A 24,372-nucleotide genomic window follows, 5' to 3' on the forward strand; every position below is an offset into this window, starting at 1 on the left:
TGGTATTTAGTCCGAGATGAAAACGATGGCTTTTGGTAGATGAATAACCTAACTGAAAAAGGAAAAGACTTGTTCATCAGCGGAGGTTTTCACCCTGGCATGCCTGTCCATCGTGTGGACCGCTGTCATTCGGATGCCCAAACCCGCCGCTAAACTAGTGTAATGTCGCAATAGTTTGCACTCGTTTGGATAACGAAGTCTCTCCCGAAAAGATGTTTGATCTCCAAATCCCCTGAGCAAAGGTGCGGGAAAGAAAACATGGTTTGGGTACTCGTTCGACGAAGTACGTGTGGTGTCGGTTGCGCAGATGAGAGGGAGCCAGATGATGATGCAGGTGTCGCCTCAACGGCTGTAGGGCTGAGTACCTACGCCATCTGGATATGCTGTTGTCACTCGAAGAAGAGCACATAAGCGCGGCAGAAACCTACACAACAACTGCCGGAGCGGAGATCTGACGTGCATACATACTGCTGCCCCGTCATCTGTATCATCAAGTTCCAGAATCTCTCAAGGAGGACTTGAACGTCGTCTTCGAACCATAACTATTTGCACCAAATATTTGGGGAAGTTGGGTTCCCGGACAGGCTTGGAGTCTTCCGGCATGTTGATCGCACCCTCTGTGCTGGGTACGGGAGCGAAAGAAAATCACTTGTTTCCCGTTTCCCGTTTCCCATTGAGCTCTTGACTCCTTTCTAGCCCCCAAGCAAGACACTAAGAAATGAAGGATTTAACCTTCAGCCATGAAGGCTTCCAATCAACGACCTCTATAGACGCGGAGAAGACGCTAGTTCCGCTCTCCAACGTTTACCACACCGTTCGTTGTATGTCGATAGGACCTCTCGACGACACTGCGCTGGTGGTATAGGTGTTGAATCTGATTGCTCCGGAAGTCTGGAGAAAACGACAATGTCGACCAAATACAATGGAATTGTAAAGATACGGTAATGTGCCCCATGGTTTAGTCTTGCCCGAATGGGATTCTTTGCGCGACCTCCCTTTGTAACGTCACTGTAATCTTCTTTCAAGTAGCAAGGCGTTAACCAATCAACCTGGGTTCGCCAGGCCATCGAGAAATATGACCGATCTTGTACCAGAGCCTGGTGGGGTTTAGAGCCTGGACCGGATGGTTCGGTATATAGATCCTCAGATACCCAAAGGCAATACTTAGAGACAAGAAGGAGGTCGAATAAAGAAAGAAGAGGCTGAAAATTGAAGGGTGTTAGAAAGGGATTGATTGATTGACCTGCTCATGGTTTAGTTGTCACACTGTCAGAATTGTCTTGCAGACCACGATGATGATTGAGGCTGTGAGCTGAATGGTTTCAGGGGCGCATGCATTGATGATTCTCTAGTTTGTCGAACCAAAGTCCAATTTAGGAGCCAACAAGTCCATCAAAGTGTGGCAGGGTGCTTGGCTTGCATCTGAGCTGTGTGCAGTGAAAGAGACAAGGAGAGTTGTTTTTGGGTCTTGGGGGCAGGACTGAAGTGGAAGTTTGAAGTCATCCATCACTTCCCGTCCAGTGTCTCAAGAGATACCTCCAGGTACCTAGACATAGTCTTTACCCCTCTGGTACGCTGACAGGGCCGAGGGGACTCTGTATCTTTGCTGATCGCTCCTGCCTCCCGTCTTTGGCGCCAATCTGCGCTAGGAAATCCCCTGTCATTTAGCCCACTTCAGTTCGGTCTCAATGCGACCGAAGACCTAGGAAGGAACTCCCACATCCAGTCTTTGCCTGGCTCTGTCAATCTCACCTTAACCAACTTCAACTCTACTTTCAACCATCAGTTCAGTTTGTCGATCCCGTCATTCGTTCATACAACCTTTAGTCACTCGCTCTCGGCCGTCTGTTCATGCGCTTTTACCGTTACTACTTCACCCCTCAACATCCAACGATCCGCGATCCCATCAGCAAACATCAATGAGTTCGTAGCACGAGAGATTCGCTTTGTTCGCTTGGCCACGGTGATGACGACGGCGGCATCATTTCGACAGACACCGGCGACCTGGAACTGGAGTGCAAGGACGCTGGAAACAACGACGCCATCGAGATCGAGGCAATCTCTGGGATTCCCAGTCTGGGTGTTGCTCGCGCTGCTCATCATTCCCTCATTTCTGTCTGCGGGCACCGCAACTGCACAATGTGGAGCCGACTTTGTATTCCCCACGGAGAACCTGCGAGTCTTCTCTCTCGACACCATCAACGTCACCTATACTTCAACCTTTGACAAGCCGAGTCTTTCCTGTTGGTGTGGCACTTCAACCGACAAGGAAAAGAGTGAGTGTTCAGTTCAGTGTTTCCCCTCGCTTCAACAATGTCACCGCTCCCGCCCACATGCAAGCCCCCCTCCCCTCTCCCCCCCATTTTCCCCATCTTACAATCTCCCGACAGCACTCTCGGCTCCCGCTACACTAAACCTTGCAAGACCCCCGGTGCCCCTCAAGGTACCCAGCCCTTTGGGTCACAGATCTTTGCCCAAACTTTCGGCTCGAATCGCTCTCCCCTCTAACGAAGCTACCTCAATGAGGAAGAGGCTCATGGCGTCATTGCGATCGCAGCGGACGGAATGTGCGTTGCTGACAGACTGACCTTTCCCTATCACAGAATTCGCGGTTGATCATGCGACCCCAGGTAATGGAACCACGCCCTTTCCGTTGAATTTTTCTTCGACATATCCCTGCTGGCTCGAACTTCAAGCCGGTTCGGGCGATTGCAGAGTCGAAAGTTCCAAGTTCTTCATCTTGACCAAGGACCGCGATCCCGACCATCGTCTTCCGGCCACCATCGGCCCCAGCGCGACCGTCATCGCAATTGACGTTTCCTCTACCGCAATCCCAGGCCCTCCGCCACATCCCGACGACCACTTTGCCCTCGGTGCTAGAATCGCCCTGGGCGTTGGAATCGCACTTGCTTGCTTCAGTGTGGGTGCCATGGCCGCCTTCTTATACTTTAGGCGCCGGAAGAAACAGCAGCAGGCCGAGCTGGCCAACGCCATCGTCGCGAACGAGTATAGACAGGGAAGGAAGGGTCCCGAGAAAAAGTTGTTTGGGGGATTTTCGTCGTCAAAAACATCGTCGGATGGTCACCTATACGATACAGTTCAGCCAGTCTTTGACGGATATCCTGGATCAACAGGCTATGATGATGTACGGTCAAACAATTCCAGCGACATATACGGCCATTCTCCTGTGATGCCACATTCGCCTTCATGGTCATACAATCAAGGACCTTGGGGTCACGATGCTGCGACAGGAGCTGCGTGGGAGAGAAGTACGGAAAGAGCAGGGCTCGGAGGCGGGGTTGGAGTGACGGAGAATTTGAGCATCACCGGACGAGAACTCGAAGCTGCCCGCGCAAAGACTGTCCAGCCAATTCCTACGTCATACGGGCCGAACCCTGTCACTCCCACGCTAACGCCGCGGGCAAGTTCCAGGGGAGAACTTAACGAACGCGCTGCTGCCGACTCGATTTCCCTTGACAGCCGGCTTGGAGTACCCCCTATGCCTTTAATGCCCCAGTTATCTGCGGCCTCCGCAGCACCTCTCGGTGGCTATTACCCCGATTACTACAACTACGAACAGTACACCATCCCTCCTCCAACCGAAGCTCCAACTCCAACGCCACATCTTCCTCTTCCTTCAGTTCCCACTACGCTCCCACGACCAAACCCAACGACCTCACAAACCCAACGACCACAACCCCCGTTAATCGTCTCATATGGACCCAACCGAGTAACGCCCACACCAGCTGTGACTTCGCCTACAGTGCCTCCCGACGAGTCCATGATTGAGAGACCACTTAGAGGAGTTGAATTACAAGGCGAGCCTGCATCTCCCATCGAAAGGAGGCATCCATGGGAGGATATTGATCTCCCGAGCGCCAGTAACAACGGTCCTTTACCACCATACGCATCGACAGAGGAGTACGCTGCAATGGAAAGCGGCGCGATCCGTAAGCTGGAGGAGCCAAGGGCGCATGCTGAGCTGCCACCAACCAAAGATGGCTACTACCATTCTACATACTATATTGTTGAGCACGAATTGCCGGGTGACGAATATCAACGAGACCCTTTCCACCCGCAAGGTGGGTCATCCGCGTCAGGACGTGGAAGGGATATCGATGAGCAAAAGTTCTTGCTGGATGATGTTGAAATGGCGCATTTGAAGGCGCAGAAAGAACGAATCCGCGCTGAGATGAAGAAGAAGCAGAAGCAGAAGGAGACTTACCAGCATGACCAGGGGCATGACCAGGACTTCCTTGGAGCGTCGGCAAGCTTCTCAACACGGTAACACTGGTGATAATGTGGCGGTTCATGTGAGAAAGTTACGCTGTGGGCAACTGGTGTTTGGAGGCGAAGGTTTTAGGATTAGCATTATACCATTGGGAAGGTGTCTGGCGTTTATTTTGGGTATCGACGGGACAGATGGCTCCTGTGTAGTATGATCATATAATACGGGCTGATACATCTGCGTTACGAATAGTTGGACCATATGCCCCGCACAAGTATAGATATATTCCTAATGTAGTACGGACAAGGTCATTCTGGCTCTATAACATAAACACGTATTGAATTTCTTGGAGCAATGTGGTGCTGAACGAGTTGCTCCCGAAGACAGCGGCAGGTACTCACTTGATAAGTATTGATAGTTGAGATGGTCAGGGCTGTTTTTGTAGGTAGTGTAGCGGGTATACTATAGTACAGTATCGGTACGTACCCATTCCCACAGCTGTCGACCAGCTGCCACTGATAAGGTTCCCAGATCCTCCAATCACATCGACCGCCCGGCAGAAAAAGTTACAGACGGGCATGGTTCCCAAATTTTTGTTTTCCCTTTCGTTCTGCGGCGGAGGAAGAGACGAAAAAAGACCCCACTGACTGCTATCAGTTGTACAATCTTGACGATTCCACCAATTCCCACTCAGCATCGAGAGCTTCCCGTCGTTTTTCTTCAACACAACACTACAGCACAAACAACGGCCACAGACCGTTGCAACACCATCCACCACAATGGCGCCCTCCCAAAAGCGCAAGGCGATCGACGACGATTTCATTCTCACCATCTCCGACAATGAAGAAGACATCCCATTAGAAGAGGAGCAGGAAGTTGTACCCAGGAAGAAGGCTAAGACGGCCACACAACAATCGAACAAGCAAAAGAAGAAGAACAACAAAAAGTCCAAGAAACAGCAACAGCCCGAAGATGACGACGACGACGAAGCCGAAACAAAAGAAGACGACGCTGCTGACCTCGGCATCTGGGGTGACAACGACGAAGACGACGGCGCCATGGATACCGAGTTCCAGTTTGTTGTCGACGGCCAGAACGAAGTGGACGCCGAGTTCGATGGCTGGGGTTTCGAGGGCGCGCACAAGGGTGTCGTGAAGGGCGCCAACGCGGGCGGGGATAAGAAGGCTGTGGATATCGATGAGATTATCAGAAGGAGGAGAGAGAGGAAGGCTGCTAAGGAGGGGAAAACTACGGCGACAAAAGAGGAGGAGGATAAGATGGAGGTTGATGAGGAAGAAGACGACATGGAAGAGATTGATGTGGATTTGGATGATGATGAGGATGGTGTCTTGGCTGATGATGCTTTTGGTATGGGTGTTGGGTCGGACGTGGAAGAGGAGGAGGAGAAGCAGGATGCGAAGATGGGGGGTGTTGATGGGGAGGATGAGAATAGTGAGGGTGAAGATGGGGAGAAGAAGGGAGAGGATGAAGAGGAGGACGATGCGTCGGATGATGATTCGGTTGCTACGGCCGTTGAGCATCCTGATGATGTGCAGTCATCGGATGATGAAGAGGGTATTGATGAGGAGGAGGAGGCCAAGATGAAGGAGTTCTTTGCGCCGGAGGAGGAGAGCCAGCCTAAGAAAAAGGGCGAGATGTCTTCGTTCCAGGAGATGTCTCTCTCCCGTCCTATCCTTCGCGGTCTTACTTCCGTGGGCTTCACCAAGCCGACGCCCATTCAGGCCAAGACCATCCCCATCTCGCTTATGGGTAAGGATGTCGTCGGTGGTGCCGTCACCGGTTCCGGTAAGACGGCCGCCTTCGTCGTTCCCATTCTTGAACGTCTTCTCTACCGCCCCAAGAAGGTTCCCACCACCCGCGTCGTTATTCTTACGCCCACCCGTGAGTTGGCTATCCAGTGTCACGCTGTCGCTGTCAAGCTCGCCAGCCATACCGACATCAAGTTCTGTCTGGCTGTCGGTGGTCTCAGTCTGAAGGTGCAAGAGGCCGAGCTCCGTCTTCGCCCGGATGTGGTCATTGCCACTCCTGGTCGTTTCATCGATCACATGCGCAACTCTGCCAGCTTCGCCGTCGACACCATCGAGATTCTCGTCCTCGATGAAGCCGATCGCATGCTCGAGGACGGTTTCGCGGACGAGTTGAACGAGATTCTTACCACCCTTCCCAAGTCCCGCCAGACCATGCTGTTCTCTGCCACCATGACCTCGTCTGTCGACAGGCTCATTCGCGCCGGCCTTAACAAGCCTGTGCGCATCATGGCCGATTCGCAGAAGAAGACTGCCGGTACGCTTGTTCAGGAGTTTGTCCGTCTCAGACCCGGTCGCGAGTCGAAGAGGGAAGGATATCTGTTGCACATCTGCAAGACCATCTACACGGAGCGTGTCATTATCTTCTTCAGACAAAAGAAAATTGCGCACAAGATGAGGATCATCTTTGGTCTGTTTGGATTGTCGTGCGCCGAGTTGCACGGTAGCATGAACCAGGCTCAGGTATGTTTACGATTTACGGTGCTCGACATGGATGAGTGATACTAACAGAATCCACAGCGTATTCAAAGTGTCGAGGACTTTAGAGATGGAAAGGTCAACTTCCTCCTTGCCACCGATCTCGCCTCTCGTGGTCTTGATATCAAGGGTGTCGACACCGTCATCAACTACGAGGCTCCCCAGACCCCCGAGATCTACGTCCATCGTGTCGGTCGTACAGCGCGTGCCGGCCGCAGCGGTACCGCTATCACCCTGGCTGCTGAGCCCGATCGCAAGGTCGTCAAGGCTGCCGTCAAGGCCGGCAAGTCTCAGGGCGCCAAGATCAGCAGTCGCATCATCGACCCCGCGGACGCCGACAAGTGGCAGGCCGAGATCGACGAATTGGAGGATGAGATCGAGGAAATTATGCAGGAGGAGAAGGAGGAGAAGCAGCTGCAGAACATGGAGATGCAGGTTAAGAAGGGCGAGAACATGATCAAGTACGAGGACGAGATCAGCTCGAGGCCCAAGCGCACGTGGTTCGAGACGCAGGAGGACAAGAAGAAGGCCAAGGCGGCGGGCCGGGCCGAGCTCAACGGCGTCAGGGACAAGCTCAAGTCCAAGAACGAGGGCAAGTTGAGTAACAAGGACAGGAAGAAGCTCGACACCATGCAAGAGCGCAAGCAGGAGAGGACGTACAAGAAGGGCAGCGCCGAGAGAGCCGGTAAGGGCGCGGTGCTGAACCTCAAGAAGGTCGTCAAGAAGGTGGGACGGTCTGCTGGGCCTAAAAAGAAGGGCGGCAATGCTGGTAAGGGCGGTAAGGGCAAGGGGAGGAGAAAGTAGATGTGAGGGGTAGGATTGTGTGTGTGAGTTTCTGAATGTAATTGAGCTTCAAGCTAAGTCCACTAGAGTGTTGTTGATACCCGGATGGGCAAAACGAAACAAGAAGCTGTCTGATGATGTTGTCTGCTTCCCTCAGCAAAGAGAGTCGTGATCATCAAGGTCAGACTTGCCTCTTCACATGGGACTATGATTGGGTGTGGAGTTGCGGATCAGGGGGCCTTGCGGCGAGCTCGACTGACCCACCCAGAAGCTGGACCCTGGGTGTCACGGCGGCAGGTACGGGTGACGTAAACGGAAGTGATTTGTCTCTTGCCATGGATGATGTCTCTGAATAACAGGCAGCTGCAATTGACATAAAAACTCCTCGGGTAGTAATCCATCCACTTTTTCCACCTCTTTCTTGGCTTTTCACTTTTCGATTCGCGCGTGTGAACAAAGCTCGGCTTCGGGCAGCCACAGAGATCAATCATAGACTCGATAAGCTCCAAGTCCAGTAACGGCGGTCAACTGCCACCAGCTCAGCATCTCCAGCCTGCATTTCTCAACCTCTTATATATCCCACTTCACCCTCTCTTCACTTTGCATACTTCAATAAACCAAATCGCTCCATTTGGTCGCTACAACCAACTACCATACCGAATTGAAGAGAAGCTACAATAGCGCAGGTTGCCTCAATCCCCGTATCCTCAACCGAACAATTCCCTTCCCAACGAGCCGTCCTTCAAGCCTTGGTTCTCCCAGCCAAGCAAGGCTTCGGAGGCAACCCAGCAATCCACGAAACTGGCGCTTTTCCCCTTCCTGCGACGCCTCTTTGGCCCTCGCGCACATACCCGATCGACTCTCGTCCGATATCTCTTGCCCTCGACCGTCCGCGACCGATACCGCGAACACCTGTTCAACTTCCGCCACCGCACCCTCCCGCGACACAAGGTTCGATTGCAGACTAGGATATACCGATTCATCCTTGAAAGAAGAAGGAAGAAACAGGCGGGTGGGAGATTGGTGGATATCATCCGCCGCCAGAGCCGGCGGTTGGTGTATGGGACCGGCGGTGGTGCCGGCGTCAGGAAGAGCATTGGCACAGGTAGTGCGAGCGGTGGCGGACTCGGCCCGGGACTTGTTGGGAGGAGGTCATTACCTTGGAAGCAACAACGGTTACTACGAGACCGGGAAGAGACAAGCAACACGAACACGAACGGACCCGACGACAGCCAAGCCCAAGCGCTGTCGCAGCGCAAAACCGACGCCAACGACAAGATGACGTCCCCATACACCCACGGCTACACCGGCCAGTATGGCGCCAACGAACAACCGTATGAAGCCGGTTCCCGCCGCCGAAAACTCGCCGCCATGGCCGGTAGCGTCTACCGCGCCGGCGTAGCGGCCGCTTCCGAGATCCGCGAGCAATACAGCCAAACTCGCCTGACGCGCGACATGGGCGATGGATCGCCAGAACAGGTGCACATCCCGGGTGCGTTCCCGCAGGTACCTATCATTCACAAGGGACAGGAGCAGTTGATTTTGTTTCCTTCGTACGCAAAGCGGCATGTCAAGGGTATTCACCTGCCTAGGCGGCCTTCGGACTTGGGCGGGAATGCGTACGGCACACCGAACGGAGGCGGGAACGGTATTGGCCCTGGAGTGGATGAGCGGGATTACTGGACGGCGGAGTGGAACAGGCATGAGGATGAGAAAGCCGTGGTGGATGTGGACATTCGAGGCTGGATATATATGCCACCTAAAGGCCCGATGTCGAGGAAGAATCGCATGGTGCTGGGGGTTGCGAGAAGGCTGAGCGGGTTACCACAGACTGCAGCGCTGCAGGCAGGTGCAGGGTCGCAACAGGGAGGAGGTGATTTGCGGAGGACGGTGACTGATCTGGAAGGGCTTGGGGAAGAGGAAAGGATCGCGAAGGAGGCGAGGGAGATTGAACGGAGAGGACAGGGCGAGAAGGAAGCGGCTATCAGGGGTGAGTACAGTGAGCGGCCTAGGGCTGATGATGTGGATGATGGGTTTGGCGCAATGAGGCAACGACGCTCGCCATCGCCGCCGAGTTCGACAGCGCCGGTGAGGACGAACTCCGGCTTGGGGGCATTTCCCTCGGAGATGACGGAGGCGGAATTGGCGGCTGCGAACGCGAATCTGAATGCGCGGTTGGCGCCGTTCATGGCTACGCCGCTGGTCGGGTTGCCCATCACGCTCTTCTTCTACAACGATCAGCGGTCCAAGTCCAAGACGATTGAGACGAATGCGTCAGGTCACTTTATCGCTCGCGTACCGTTGGACTTTGTCCCGACACACTTCCGAGTGCTTGCCAACGAGAACATCTCAACCACCCAGCCTGTCGAGGTTATCGAGCCAAGGGGAGTCAGTTTGATCAGCGATGTCGACGACACCATTAAGCGGTCGAATATCAATGGTGGTGCCAGGGAGATTTTCAGGAATACCTTCGTCCGTGAATTGGCGGATCAGACTATTGACGGTGTCAAGGAGCTGTATACTTCTCTGCACAATATGGGAGTGAAGCTGCATTATGTTTCCAACAGTCCGTGGCAACTGTACCCCGTCTTGGCTACTTTCTTCCACAAGGCTGGGCTACCTCCTGGCTCGATAGACCTGAAGCAGTACAGCGGTATGCTGCAGGGTATCTTTGAGCCAGTTGCCGAAAGAAAGAAGGGCACTCTGGAGAGGATATTACGCGACTTTCCTGAAAGGAAGTTTCTCCTTGTGGGCGACAGCGGAGAGGCTGACCTGGAGGTCTACACCGACCTGGCGCTGGCTTATCCCGGTAGGATATTGGCCGTGTTCATCAGAGATGTCACCACACCCGAGCAGGTGGACATGGGGTATTTCACTTCGAACACACAGGCTACGGACAGGAACAATGGACTTGAGAGAAGCGACAGCGGCAGGAGGAGAGCACAGACTATGCGGGCTGCTACGGCCACGAACACTAGAGACGTGGCGCCGCCGCCGCCGAAACTTCCGCCACGGTCGTCTCCTCAGCCCAAGGGGCCCATCATGGGTGATCTAATTGATCTATCGGATGACCCCCCTCAACAGCCTGTACATGACCCTCGAACCAGCAGTCTCAACGCCATGCATGCCAGTAGATCAACAGGTGACATCCCGCAAAGGAAAGGCCCACCACCGCGTCCCGCCAAACCCACAGCACTGCGCAGCTCGCCAGCAGAGATCAATACCGGCGGTGCTCCTCCCCCTCTGCCACCAAAGCCCCGCGAATCTCCCCGTCCAAACACTTCGCATCAGAACTCCTCCGCGTCAGCGTCCGGATCAGGATCAGGATCCAGAGGTCCCGCTCCTCCCCCTCCACCACCCCGCCGCACCAGCACCGTCAACCTTTCCCAATCCCAGTCACGACAATCCCAACAACCACCCCTCCCCCCACCTCGCCGCGTCCAGACCACCAACTCCTCCTCCTACGATTCCGACACTGACGAATGGGGTCTTCCCCTTCCCCTCGAGAGTCGCACTTTAGGAAGTGGCAATGGTGGTCGCTCCAACACCTTCCTCCCCGTCCGCCCCGCTACGTCTTACGACACCATGAACGGGGTCAACGGCGCGTCTGTGTATGCCACTAGTAACTCTGCTTCAGGAGGAGGCGCGAACTCGCCGGTGAACAAAAAGTTGGAGATTTGGCTGAGACGATTGGCAGAGGCACATGAGCTGTTGGAAAAGCAGGGGGTCAAGTTGTATACGTGGAGAGAGGGGAGGGATGTGGTGGCGGAGGCGGAGGGGATTGTCAGGGAAGCGATGAGGGGGTTTAACCAAGGGGTGGGAGGGAGGAGGTCATAGTGTGATGGCTGTGTTGGTAGCTGTGGAGATAGTATAGAGGTGGAGGAGGTTATCTGGGATGCGGATTTGTATGTTTACGGGGATGGGGAACGGAGTGATAGGGGTGGGAAGTGGTATAGTTTGAGGTCTTATAAGTATACCCATCGCGATAGTAAGGACAGGAGGAGGGCAAGGTGGTCTACGGGTATTGTGGGCAATATTCTGGGACGTTGAGGGCAGGGCACAGAGGGATATGGGTGAAGCATCGAAGAGATTGGTATATTGATAATATACAGACACACCTTTTATTCTTAAAAGCGGGTAAGGAGAGCTGCTTTGCGATCACTCTTTGAAGTCATTCATCACCCAAGAAGCTACATTCTTGCGCCTATCCTTTGTTTACTTTCTCAGGGGCTTCCGGCCGGTGCAAGCCGAGCACCGTACGTCGTCCGGAACTTCGGCGCCGGCCCCAGCAATTGAATCCCGGCCTTGCGTGGACCCCGGCAATCACAAGCGGAATAGGCGCCGCGCTATCCCCGCTTTCCCCCGCAGACCCAGATATTTCCGCCGAATGCCGAGATGGTGTCATGGAATGATTGGGACGATGGCAACTTGGCAGGGACATCGTGTTGATCGCGGCTTAGGATATAGGTCGGATTTCTTTGGCATTTTATATAAGAGACAGTAATACCTTATCTTCATTTGTAACCAACCACAAACATACCAGGCCTCGGAGACCATAGCGCTACATCGCAGACGGACGACGACATCCATTCTTCGGCTTACACACGTCTTACAAACACTTCAAGTGCGTCACCGATCGAAACCCTTGTTCCTACTTACCATTACCAATCCGTTGATCGTCAACCCCTCCTCGTCATCGAGTACTCGCCTTTTCACCCACGAGAGTCCTTCCCAATTCGGCATTCATGCCGACCTCCAAGGTTCTCACATCAGCAACCAACTTTATTAAACCTTCGACTCTCTCGCAACTCCATCAAAAACAGTTACCAGGCCTCACTTCACTCTTCACCAAATTTTCAAGGTCCAAGTCAACCCAGGGATTCACAAAACCCGCCAAAATGTCCACCGAACCATCCGCCGCCGAAAAGAGCGCCGCCTTCGAGAAGGTCCTCAAGCGCAACCCTCACGGCGACTTCAAAGCCGTCGAAGCGTCTCGACCCGCGTTCGACCCCTCTCCCAAATTCACCTACTTCCAAACCCCCCAACCAGACTGGGCTTACGGCTCGGGCGCCAACTCTCTTGCTGCTTCTGCCGAGACCAAGAAGAACGAGCAGCACATCATGGTCGACCCCTACACCGAAGGCCGCCCGCCTGCCTTCAACTACAAACTGCTCATCTCCGCCATCGTGCCTCGCCCCATTGCCTTGGTGTCCACCCGCTCTGCCGACGGCACCACGGAGAACCTAGCCCCCTTTTCGTACTTCCAAGTCATCTCGCACGACCCGCCCCTCTTCACCTTGGGCTTCGCCTCCCCGCTCTCTCCGGCCTCGCGCGCCAAGGACTCGTTGCGCATCCTGCACGAGACGGGCGAGTGCGTCATCAACTTGATGTCCACCCCGTTCCTCGAGGCGGCTAATTCGTGCAGCACCAACGCCCCCTTGGGCGTGTCGGAGTGGGTGATTAGCGGGTTGACGCCCGTGTACGATGCGCAGACGGTGAAGGCTCCGAGAGCAAAGGAGGCCGTGTTCGCGGTGGAGTGCAAGTTGGTGCATGTCAAGGAGTTTGAGTCCCGCTCGAAGCCGGGGGAGACGGGGTCGACGCTGGTGGTGGTGGAGGGGACCAAATTTTGGATTAAAGAGGGGGCGGTGAATGAGGAGTTGAATCAGATGGATTTGGATGTGTATAAGCCTGTGTCTAGGTTGGGAGGGATTACGTATGGGTTGGTTAGGGAGGGCCTGGAGATTCCGAGACCGGACTTTGAGAAGGATATTGGGGGTATGGAAGGGTATGAGAAGCTTAAGAAGGCGAGGGAGGAGAAGAAGGAGAGGGAGGAGAAGAAGGAGAAGGAGTAATGGGGCTGATTTTGCGGGTCTTTGGTGAGATTTTCAAGTCCTATAGAGAGCGAGAGAATCTGTGATAGATGATAGAATAGAATAGCGAGATCGGCAAGTGAATATCAAGCAACGGATGACGGACGCATTGTGTCCAGCTTACATCGACCAGGAGACCTGAGAGGAAACGGAGAAGAAGGTGCAGTATACAGCAAGAAGCGTTGGAGGTCTGATACATATTGATACGACTTGCGACGCATGAACAATAGGTCAGGTAAGATGATCGGTACAATATTTGGTGAGCTTTTGCCTCAACTTGATGAAACTGTGATGGCACATGCCAGCGCTTGTCAGTTCCTTGTGTGCTTTCCATCTGGCCTTGGGGCTTCTATCCCATCGCGCACTTGTATATTTGAACTCCGTCCCATCTTCCCACGTGTATCCTTGTATATCTTCGATAATTGGTGCTTTCCGTGACATCTTTCGTGCAGGAGCCTTCAAAATCTATGTCCTTATTATGGCGTCTCATTGGTCAAACGGGCTCCGCACTGCTGATATATTATATCATACCCTCGATTTCGCGGGCTCGGTACAGACAAAGGAGATCCATTCCAATTTCTTGAGATTGGACTAGGCAGATAAGAATGCTCCTACCAGGACCATGAATTCCGATGCTGGTCACCTGGAACATAAAACCTACACTAGTCTTTCAACACCATTCCTAGTTTTCGAGCATCATGGCATGATATTGACCTGTCGTGTGATACCAATTCCGTGACCAATGGCCACTTCTTTGCGAAATCAAGAGGTATTCTACATTTCCATTGATGGAGGGTCGCACAGCATAACCCTAAGACCGGTCGGGCCATCCGAGCACCACATTCCGAGTTTGTATAAGGGACAGCTGGCCTAGTGGTTAGCATCATGCTGTTCTGGAATCTTGATAGCAGGCAAGAATGTTCAGCTGAATCGAATGTTCTCTGGCCAAAGGTAGAGGAAACCGTGGCGCCTGTTGTCTTGCGGGGCAACGCCACCTTCTCAGAGAAAAATATAAGAGGGTGTGAGAACTTTGCGAATCGCAGACGACGGGAAGTAGACGACCACGACCGACGGCAACTCCGTCGCACGGTGAACAACGGATGAAGAACCTCCGACTCGCCTCGCGTTCGGCAACACTTGCGATATTCTTCCGTACGCACGGCACGGTACGGCGAACCCGCGGGTTCGGGAGGCTTGTAATCACGTCCAACGCCGGAAAGATTTTATTTGACCTCACGTCGAACATGATATTGAACCGTCCATACAATGTGTTTGCCTAGGTCCCGGCCTTCTTCCGGCGTCGCAAAGGTCGCTCATGTGTCCAAGGAACAGGACCATGTTGCCGTCAGAGTGGGCGGGTCTGCTGCCGAGTACCAGATCTGGGGAACCCCGGATTGTTTGCGAGATCCAATGGATTGATAGATCTGATTTGACAGGCAGGACAAGGCGAGGATGGTACATATGTTGCTGCTGCCACGTGCTTTTTTGCTGATGCGCTCCACTGTAGTGATGTAGTCTGATGTCGGTATCTTGGAGAGACTTGTATGATAATGGATATTTGTCAAGGGAAGATATCGCAAACTTTATGGATACCTACCTACGAACGATTGTTGGTAAAGTTGAAATTGCAGAGGAGTCGAGTCGAGTCGAGTCCAAGGTCGGGTCCTCGAGGGGACCCCCACTACCTAATCGGAGATCCCTTCAGCGCTTTGACACCCAACTGAAGCACAGTGCCTCTGACGGGAATGCTTTCCCTTCCATGTTTGTTCCACAATTCACTCACAATCTCTCTCTCCACTTTCACACTTCCAATTCCCGTCCATCACCAACCTCGACCCCCTTAACTTTTTCCACTTTGTCCCATATCACGATAGTTGGGCATCACCCTCATACACGACGAAAAGGCTCGAGTCCCGCTTACGGGTTGTTGTACCACTCACAATCAAACACCCAAGTCTGTACATATTACGGACGTACACAGGGTGTCACCTCCAAAGCCTCGCTACACTACCTACCTACCTAGCTAGCTAGCGCATTTCCCCAACCTCCATAAGCCGAGCAAGATAGGGCTTCGCGTCTATCATTCAAAGGGACAACAACCCCGTAATTCGATGGGTCAACCAGAGCATCTTGGCCATCCGCCATCAAGGGACTGATATTCTCAACAACAAGCGAAACCATTGAGGAATCGCGCATTCCCTTTGACCGCGTTATCCACGAGGCGCATCTGCTTTCATATCGGTCCCATCTCATTCATCATCAGGTCGCAAAGCCAAGACCCCGCCCGCTCCAAGTCTCCAACGCAAAACAAGCATCGAGACTCCACTCTCACCAACACCAAAAACCTCCAAGCCGATCCAAGGGAGATATTTCGTTGATCGGCTTATTCGCCCAGCCTTTGAGAGAAAATCAAACTTTGTGGTCATGGGAGGCGGCGGCGGCGCCAATGGTGACCCCGGCGAGGCCAACAACACCAGCGGCCAACAAGAATCTCCCCCGGCACCGGCTCTGCAAGTCATCGTTCTGGTGAGTGACAGGAATATCAAGACCTACACTGCACATCCCAATCCAAGTCCTTCTCATGCTCCCTTCACCATCATACCCATCCCTCGGCATCATCCTCAACCGCTTAGAACGCCGTCAGCCTTCTTTCTCATCTCTAGCCGGAAAGAGTCCGCGACAGGTCGAATGCCTGTGCGCTTTCTTTGTGAAATCGAGCAGCCGTAGTTCGATCTGCCTCGACCACCGCCCCTTCATTCATATTCCTTTGTTCAATGTCTCGGCTCGGAAAACAATGGGATCCTGTCACCCCCACCACCCACAAAGCGCGAATATGCCACGGCTAGGGCACCATTCGAGACGTTTTCGACATGTCAACTTTCACCAAGGATGGGCCTCTATGTAGGATCCAGGCGTGTCCACCATCCTGGATATGTTCTGGGACACGTGGGAATCCCCTCCGAGCAGGAATTGAAATACTGGGCCTCGTAATCCCGGCAGAACAAGTCACCGATATGCATGAACAAACAATTTCTTGGGGACCAACTTTTAGCTAACAAAGCTTACCAGGGCTCTGGTGGAGGACCTCTCGAGTCCAATGTCACGGCCTTTCTTGTACGCCCAATAGCTGCGGGCTGGAGGAGAGGGTCAGTCATTGCCGTGGATGCAGGCGTACATCTCAGTGCCATCGAGCAGATTTTGGCAAAGACTCAACCAGCCACCCTTGGCGAGGATGAAGAACACGCTTTACCATACACCCTCAAAACAGGGCCTTTTGCAGGGCTTCAGGTTCCTATGGCTACATCGTCTGCCAATGCATCTTTCATTCACCGGACCCTGATCGACACGTACCTAATAACACACCCTCATCTCGATCACATCTCCGGCTTCGTAATCAACACAGCAGGTCTGGGTAGTTCCAGACCCAAGAAACTCGCCGGCCTACCCAACACGATAGCAGCCTTCAAGACTCACATTTTCAACAACATCATCTGGCCCAACCTGAGTGATGAGAACAACGGAGTGGGGTTGGTGACGTATACGCGCTTGGTAGAGGGTGGCTCACCAGCGCTGGGAGAGGGGGACTCCAAGGGCTATCTTGAGATCACTGACGACCTCGCAGTCAAGGTTTGGGCTGTCAGTCATGGTCATTGCTATGAGAGGCACAGCCATCGTGGCAGCGGAAGCGTCACGCGCCCGGGAAGCTTCGATGCTTCCTCCATGGGAGCAACGCCGATGAGTGTAATGAGCCCGCCCATGTCCCACCTGGGGCCCCGCGGGCTTGCTCATCACAACAGCATATCGGCAGCTAATAACAGTCTGGCCGCGTTGCTTCAACAACAGCAGCAAAGAGACCAGGATCGGATGTCTATTCACCAAGGAAATCTGTTCGGCGGCGGCGGTCGCAGCAGCTCCATCTCAGGTCTCGGTGGCGGACACGCAACAGATGAATCAGTATGTGTTTACGACAGCTCGGCCTACTTCATCCGCGATGTGACCACAGGCAGGGAGATTATCATCTTTGGTGACGTTGAGCCAGACTCCGTCAGTTTGTCACCACGGAACCGGAACATCTGGCGAGAGGCCGCTCCCAAGATAGCCAGTGGGAAGCTCACTGCGATTTTTATCGAATGCAGCTTTGATGATTCCCAGACGGATGATCGTCTGTTCGGGCATCTCACACCAAGGTACATCATGGAGGAATTGACCGCCTTGGCTGAGGAGGTAACAGCCGCGAGGATGGACATCCTACGCAGAAAGTACGAAACGGAACACGGCATCAAGCGCCAGTCAACCTCTCGACCTGGCCCCATGGGACGGAGCTACTCCGACTACGGAAGCGTCGGCAGTGATAAGAAACGCAAACGCCAAGAGGAGGACGACCGCAACACCCGACGAAGGACGATAACATCCCAGGCGCGAGCAGCCAGTGCGCACCCGGGATTCAGAACCAGGAGAGAACCATCGACAGCAGCAGGGGCAGGAGCAGACAAAAGCCAACAGCCACATTCATCACAGCAACAAGACCCTCGGCATCCAACCGAAGATTCCATCTCCCCCAAATCCCGCAAGCGCTACGAAAACCGCCACAGCTCAGCCTCCGCGCAAGCAGCCGCCGCAGCAGCAAGCACCACCTCGTTGTATGAAAACGACGGTGTCAACCCACGCAACCCAACCGGCTTCAGAATCGACACGCCCCACCTGGCCACTCCCACGGGCGAGATGTCCCTCGACGACTTCCAGCAGCGCGCCACAACCAACCACCAACCACCATTCAACGCTGCCCTCCAACAACATCAAATGGGCATTTCTCGACCCGAACTCCCCCACTTCCACCTCTCCGAGCCTACCTCGCCTTACGGCTCCCCATCGCCATCCAACGCAATGTCCACCTCCCCCCTCCCGCCCCCAGCAACACCAGCAGCCGTACACTTCTCCCAACTCAACCACCCCAGTGTCAACAACGCCTCTTCTTCGTCGTCGTCAGGAGGGGGGTCAGGGTCAGGGTCAGGGTCAGGAGGCCCCGTGTCATCATCCGCCGCATCCAACGTAACTCCTGCCACTTCCATGTCGCTCTACCTCAACGGCAACACGCGCGACATGATGGACGTGGACTCCAACGCCGACGTGGACGTCAACGCGGAGCTGGCGCGGCAGTTGCCCGAGCAGCCGCTCAAGGGACTGAAAGTGGTGATTATCCATGTCAAGGATCGCATGGTGGACGGGCCGGGCGCGGGCGAGGTGATTTTGGAGCAGCTGGTGGAACATGAGGAGGAAGTCAGGTTGGGGGTGGAGTGGGTTATGAGTTTTGCGGGGCAGGAGGTTTTTGTGTAGGGAAGGGGGTGAATTGGAGGGTAGCATGGGGATTTATCATCGTAAGGGGAGGCTTTAGGTATGAGAATATATATTTATGTAAGGGTCATATAGAGTGGACAAAGGGTTGTGCGTTCTTTTTCTTCTTCGATTCTTTAGCGATGTGCTGCTATTGTATAGTACGTTATATCAGTTTGGGCCTTTATTTTTCTTCTTTCTTACTTCTTTTTTCCTTTTATAGTTAAGGTGGTGAGGTGTGAAAGAGTACCTTGGGTACTGTGTTGAAAGGCGAGTTCGGTTGAGGTACCTAATCGGAGTGTATATTACACACTACGGTCAAAAGCATACGCATGCAGTAAATGTCAAGGGGAGGTAACATAAGTTTGGAATTGAAAACCATCGCTCCGTGGCTCTGTAAATGTTTAATATTCAATGTTTAAAGTTCAGTGTTCGTTGTTCAAGGTGACCAGCACCGAAATCTGTCATTGCAATGTATATGCAGAGCGTAGGTATCTATCTATGTCCATAACCCAACGTCCTTTCTCTATCTATCCTATTATATCTCGTCTTACGCTCTGATACAGCGTATAGATAATGTCCTATTCATAATCGTATCCAAGAAACTCGTGATATGCTTTGTTCGACACTTGTAGTACATATCAAAAGATAAACGGCGTACGGAGGAAGTTGATGCTCTCCAAAGTGCGACGATGAGCTGTTCGACAACGCACCGTCGAATTGAGGTTCACTCGTCTTTGTTTTTCCGCGAAGAAGTAGAGGCAAGCCGACATCGATCGAAGGCAGCAAGCAAAGAAGGACAAAGAAGGACTTACCTAAGCAATCCTCTCTCGACCCTTCACGCTCACTCATGTCGACTGTCATCGGCTCACTCACTCACGGATCACTCCTCCACCTCCTCTTCCCCGTGCCCCCATCCAACTGCGCCTTCTTCTCCGTCTTCTCCGCATACGCAGCCAACAGCCCCTGATGATACGGCGTCATCCTGCTCACCCTCTCCTGGAGCACTGCTCCCCAGTCTTCGGGCCTCCAGTTCTGCAACAAGATAGGCGAGATGGCCTGCAAGGTCGCCTGGGGCGCATGGCTGATCACGTCTTGTTGCAGGTGCTCAGGGAGCTGGTTCAGCTGTTGCCCGATAAACGTGGCGCGCGAGCGGGTGAGAGGAGACTCGCCGGCTGTGCCGAGTTGTTCGTTGAGGTCGTGAACGATGATTTGGGAGGCGCGGCGGGTGCTGCGGCGCGGGGTGGATGGCGGTGGTGGGCCCATGGAACCTGGAGTGTGATTTTGGGTGCGTGACTTTTTGGAGCCTGGAGTTTCGTATTCTTCATCTTCTTCGTCCTCGCCAGCAGCGCTGTTACGTTTCCTTTTGGGAGTTGAAGGGCCTGCACGTGTTCCCTTTTGACCTCCGCTGCCAGCCGCCCGCGCCGCTGGTTTCGCCTCATCTTTAGCACGTTGGAACTGCTCAAGATCCCCTCTGTGATTGTCAATCGTGTTGCCCGTCACGTTCCTGTTCGCGCGGTTTCTTGCGCGCGCGGGGACTTCCTCGGCAATATGTTTGTCTGTCAGCCGTCTCCAGAGACGGTTGTCAATGGAGATACCATTGACAGACTGGTAAGGATCGTAGCGTTGGCCCGTTCTAGCTTCTTGGTGTCGTATTTGAACGTAGCGCTCCCATTGCTCGTTCTTCCACTGTCGGTATGTGTCGTGCAGATTGTGGTCGCGGTTGATGGAGGCGTTGTTTTTTTCTTCGAACCGGTGGTGGCGCACATCCGCCTCGATGCGGAAGCCGTACAAGTGAGGCCGCTCTTGTACGTCCCAGACGAGATAGCCGGCGTCAAAGGCCTTCTCGAAACACCACAGGTGCATGTAGCCCGCGTTGTTGTAGGGGTCGTAGTAGTCGCCGGTGTGATGGGAGTGTTCGTCAAAGGCGATGCGGTGGAAGCCCTTCATAATCGTGTAGGCGGGTTTCGCCGCGCAGTCCTCGTACCTACATTTTCCTGATTCCTTTTGTGCGTACCGATCCGAGACCAAGAGCGGCACGTTTTGAATCCACAAGGTCAAGTGCCTGTTGGGCCTGTTCGGATGACCCTCGCCTCGGAAGAACAGGGAAAGCTGCGATGCAGTGTAGACTTTCGAAGCTACTAGCTCGGCCCTGGCTAATGGCTGGCTGTTGGCATAGGCGAACAAGTTCGCGCTCGGTCGACCGTACTCGGTGCCCCAGGGCTGCGTGTGCGCTCTGTAGTAGTACACGGATTGGGGATGGATACCATATTGGTTGCGGAATTTCATGGCTCGAATCTTGACAACTTCATTGCCGGAGCCCGGAGCCACCCAGCTGTCTGGTTGCGGAGTACCGGGCGGGAAAACGGGAAGGGTCACCACAGGAGGTAGGCGTGGTTCTGGGGGAGCAGATCCTATAAGCGGCAGGTGAGCAGCATTGGGATCTGGAACTCCGCTGTTGTTGTTCTGGACTGCTTGTGTTGTGACACTACCATGTCCAGGTTGTGGTTGGGTTCCATGGTGAGGTTGGCCGCTAGCACCTCCCGAAACACCAAATTGTGTACCAGGAAATTGCTGGGTTCCGGAGCCAGGCTGGGCAACAACACCTCCTGTGCCATATGGTGAACCGTTAAATAGGTGATTCCCGGGGAAAAGGTGCTGATTAACACCTCCGGCAGCCTGTGGCAGACCGGCCTGTTGGTTGTTATTCACGGGGCTCACGTGTCCACCAGCACCTCCTTGGCGATTTTGCATACCGCTATGATGGTTAAATTGTTGATTTCCAGGACTCGAGTAGCCACCTGTGTCTCCTTGAGGAGTTGGTGCACGGCTGGGTTGCTGGCCTCCATTATTGAACTGGCCATTCCTGGTCGCTCCTTGGCCACCAGTTGGTGCGTTGTTGAAATGCTCGCCTCCAGGATTGTTAAACTGGCCACCGACACCTTGGCCATATTGCATACCATTGTTCTGGTAAAGTTGTTGATTATCTTGACTGAAAGGATTACTCACGCCTCCTTGTCCTTGACCAGTTTGCCCATTGTTGAGATGTTGGCCACCGTGGCCAGTTTGAAGTTGTGCACCGCCCAATTGCTGCTGGCCTCCATTGTGATATGGGCTACTACCACCGCCTCCTTGCCCATTTTGTGTATTGTTGAGTTGCTGAGCTCCATGGTTAAACTGACCATAGCCGGCTCCTTGACCAATCTGTGCACCGCCCACTTGCTGGTACCCGTTGTTGTTGAGACCACCGGTAGCTCTCTGGCCGTTTGGTCCGTTGTTGAGTTGCTGGCCTTGGTTGTTAGAGTGACCACCGCCGGCTACTTGGCCAGCTCGTGCACCGCCCAAATTAAGGAGGTCGATAGCAGCTTCTTCTTGGCCATATTGTGCAGCATCATTGATTTGCTGACCTCCATTGTTAAACGGTCCACCTGTGCCTCCTTGTCCTTGACCACTTTGTGCGCCGCCTAATTGCTGGTATCCATTGTTGAACTGGCTGGCGTGTCCGGCAAACTGCTGATTTCCAGAGGAAGGCTGTTGGATAACGATTTCTGGAACAGCTTGTGAGCCAGCAAATTGCTGGTTTTGGGAGGGATATTGCTGGATATGTCCATCGGAAACAGAAGCACCACCAAAATTCTGATTACTATTAAATATGTCTTGTGGTTGTTGCTGTGGTTGTTGCTGTGGTTGCTGTTGTGGTTGTTGTTGTTGTGGTTGCTGTTGTGGTTGCTGTTGTGGTTGCTGTTGTGGTTGCTGTTGTGGTTGTTGTCGTTGTTGCCCGCCGTCAGCAGCTGCTTGCTCAGGGGCCGCGAAGGCAGCGGGCTGGATCTGGTGAGCATTGAAACCATCCCCTCCTGCCGCTCCTGGCACCTGACCGCCCTGTTGACCACCCCAATAGTCCTCTAGGTTATCTGGTAGCCATGTTCCTTCAACAGAGATTTCAATCCCAGCGCAATTCTCATCATTGGACCCTTGGTTAACGATGTCTTGTTCCCCGCCGTGACTACCACCACTAGGAGCTGGGTACTGACCCAGACCTTCAGGAGCTGCAGGGGCGGCGGGCTGTATCTCACCATTGAAACCGTCCGCCTCTGTTCCTGGCTGAGGAATCATGTGCCCCAAATGAGCCTGGAAATTTTCCATGGCCTCGAGGTCGTAATTAAGATTATCATTATTAAACTCGTTTTGTTGCCAGTCGTCAACACTACCGCCAGGAGCTGGATACTGGCCCAGGCCTCCATCGGGTGCTTGTTCAAGGGCCGCGGAGGTCGTGGGCTGGAACTGAGTACCAAAACCCTCTTCGCGCAGGAAATTTTTTATAACCCCGTTACTATCGTTACTATAGGTTTCAGGGGCCGCCTCTGGATTGGGATTTTGCGTCAATGGGTCTTGTTGAACAGCTTGGGAATTCCATTCTTGACTGGCTGCGAACAAAAGTGGGTCAATGGGAATGTCGTATACACCACCCGCCTGCGAAGTGGCATCTTGAACAGATGGATTTATGGACCCTTGTGCATGAGGGTGTTCTTGCAGAGCATTAGTGAGAGCGGCAGCTACCCATTGACTGTGTGGGCTGAGATGTTGGTCATTGTTACCAGCCTGGGCAGGGTCATTCTGTCTTGATGGGGCCATAGGTGCTTGGTCATGGGGGAACTGTTGCGAACCACCATCAGCCGTGGCTGCACCATGAGCTCCATCGCCGTTGCCGTTGCCGTTGCCGTTGCCATTAGCGTCGGGGGTATTCGATTCCATCTCTTCTGCTGCCATGAACTCGTCCTCCAGTGACATGGCTCCATCGTCATTGCCTCTTGCGTTTAGAATATCCTCCACCTCTTGGTCTCCGAAGAGATCCTCCTCCGGGGAGGCCATTGCGATTTATGGGTAAAAAGTTGCGAAATAAAGACGAAAACGAAATATAGTTGAGAGAAATTGCACGGACGGCATAAAGGGCGTGCTGGGCGAGGGAGGTTAATATATGGACACACGAGGATGGGGCGGATTCACAAGAAGCGTTGCTGGAGATCAAGACAAAGGAAGGGTATATTTTTGGGTCTATAACGAGGTCCTTGACAATAAGCAAAGACAGCCGAGACCGAGGCCACAATGGCGTTGACAATGGAATTGGCAACCATGCGGGAGACAATGAGAGTGCCGGCATTGTAGCAGCCACTCCTGACTGTCTCGCACAAGACGGACGGCAACGCCACATTGCGAGGACCAGCGGTATCGGGCAGGTGGCCATGATGATCTTGAGAAGGACGCTGTTAGCTATATGCCTTCTGACACGCAACGAAAGTAGACGCGAGAGTGGTGGTGCAAGTAAGAAGGGAAGGGAATGGAGGATGGAATCAGTGAGCTAAGCAGTTTCTCAACACTATTTTTTTCAGAACAGGTCTGTGAATTTTGCGTATGCTTTCATCATATGAAGGCGACATGGACGGACGCCACTGGGGAAAGAATGAAAATTGTAACGATGTGATGTCGACTTACCACTTGTAACGATGCCAGCATATTGGACAAGCATTGTGGCTGGCACACAATGTTGACGGCGGCGACAGGGTCGGCCGTGCTTGGTTTTCTCACGGAGGGGGAGGAGGACGAGGAGGACGACGGAGGAGAAAAGGAAGAGAAGGAA

The 24,372-nt window shown here is 53.6% G+C and overlaps 7 protein-coding genes across 7 annotated transcripts; 6 read left to right on the plus strand and 1 right to left on the minus strand.

Moving 5' to 3' along the window:
• Window positions 1-1,292: 1,292 nt before the first annotated feature.
• Window positions 1,293-4,288, plus strand: B0T23DRAFT_394912 (uncharacterized protein; the record flags this gene model as incomplete). The annotated part of the gene is made up of 4 exons (XM_062838156.1): window positions 1,293-1,307; window positions 1,583-2,276; window positions 2,391-2,567; window positions 2,631-4,288. 4 exons carry the CDS (start codon window positions 1,293-1,295, stop codon window positions 4,286-4,288), a joined length of 2,544 nt encoding a protein of 847 aa, XP_062694263.1.
• Window positions 4,289-4,754: 466 nt separating this feature from the next.
• On the plus strand, window positions 4,755-7,909 carry B0T23DRAFT_356104 (ATP-dependent RNA helicase drs-1). The gene is made up of 2 exons (XM_062836169.1): window positions 4,755-6,738; window positions 6,796-7,909. The coding sequence occupies exons 1-2, from the start codon at window positions 5,008-5,010 to the stop codon at window positions 7,555-7,557; spliced, it is 2,493 nt and encodes an 830-aa protein (XP_062694264.1). The 5' UTR covers window positions 4,755-5,007; the 3' UTR covers window positions 7,558-7,909.
• Window positions 7,910-8,724: 815 nt separating this feature from the next.
• Window positions 8,725-11,670, plus strand: B0T23DRAFT_119155 (uncharacterized protein). The gene is made up of 2 exons (XM_062832004.1): window positions 8,725-11,262; window positions 11,367-11,670. Exons 1-2 carry the CDS (start codon window positions 8,815-8,817, stop codon window positions 11,376-11,378), a joined length of 2,460 nt encoding a protein of 819 aa, XP_062694265.1. The 5' UTR covers window positions 8,725-8,814; the 3' UTR covers window positions 11,379-11,670.
• Window positions 11,671-12,161: 491 nt separating this feature from the next.
• Window positions 12,162-13,408, plus strand: B0T23DRAFT_119159 (uncharacterized protein). The gene has a single exon (XM_062832005.1). It carries the CDS (start codon window positions 12,282-12,284, stop codon window positions 13,386-13,388), a length of 1,107 nt encoding a protein of 368 aa, XP_062694266.1. The 5' UTR covers window positions 12,162-12,281; the 3' UTR covers window positions 13,389-13,408.
• A 2,422-nt stretch (window positions 13,409-15,830) lies between these two features.
• On the plus strand, window positions 15,831-18,740 carry B0T23DRAFT_403662 (cAMP phosphodiesterases class-II-domain-containing protein; the record flags this gene model as incomplete). Its single annotated transcript, XM_062838801.1, has 2 exons — window positions 15,831-15,932; window positions 16,476-18,740. 2 exons carry the CDS (start codon window positions 15,831-15,833, stop codon window positions 18,738-18,740), a joined length of 2,367 nt encoding a protein of 788 aa, XP_062694267.1.
• Window positions 18,741-19,164: 424 nt separating this feature from the next.
• B0T23DRAFT_119191 (uncharacterized protein) lies at window positions 19,165-23,880 on the minus strand. The gene has a single exon (XM_062832006.1). The coding sequence runs from the start codon at window positions 23,604-23,606 to the stop codon at window positions 19,614-19,616; it is 3,993 nt and encodes a 1,330-aa protein (XP_062694268.1). The 5' UTR covers window positions 23,607-23,880; the 3' UTR covers window positions 19,165-19,613.
• B0T23DRAFT_313117 (uncharacterized protein) lies at window positions 23,858-24,097 on the plus strand (the record flags this gene model as incomplete). Its single annotated transcript, XM_062834724.1, has 1 exon — window positions 23,858-24,097. A coding segment is annotated over one exon (240 nt), but the record flags the coding sequence as incomplete, so codon positions are not given.
• Window positions 24,098-24,372: the final 275 nt, after the last annotated feature.

Source organism: Neurospora hispaniola (assembly GCF_033458365.1).
Source record: "Neurospora hispaniola strain FGSC 10403 chromosome Unknown B0T23scaffold_3, whole genome shotgun sequence".
Taxonomy (NCBI): Eukaryota; Fungi; Ascomycota; class Sordariomycetes; order Sordariales; family Sordariaceae; genus Neurospora; species Neurospora hispaniola.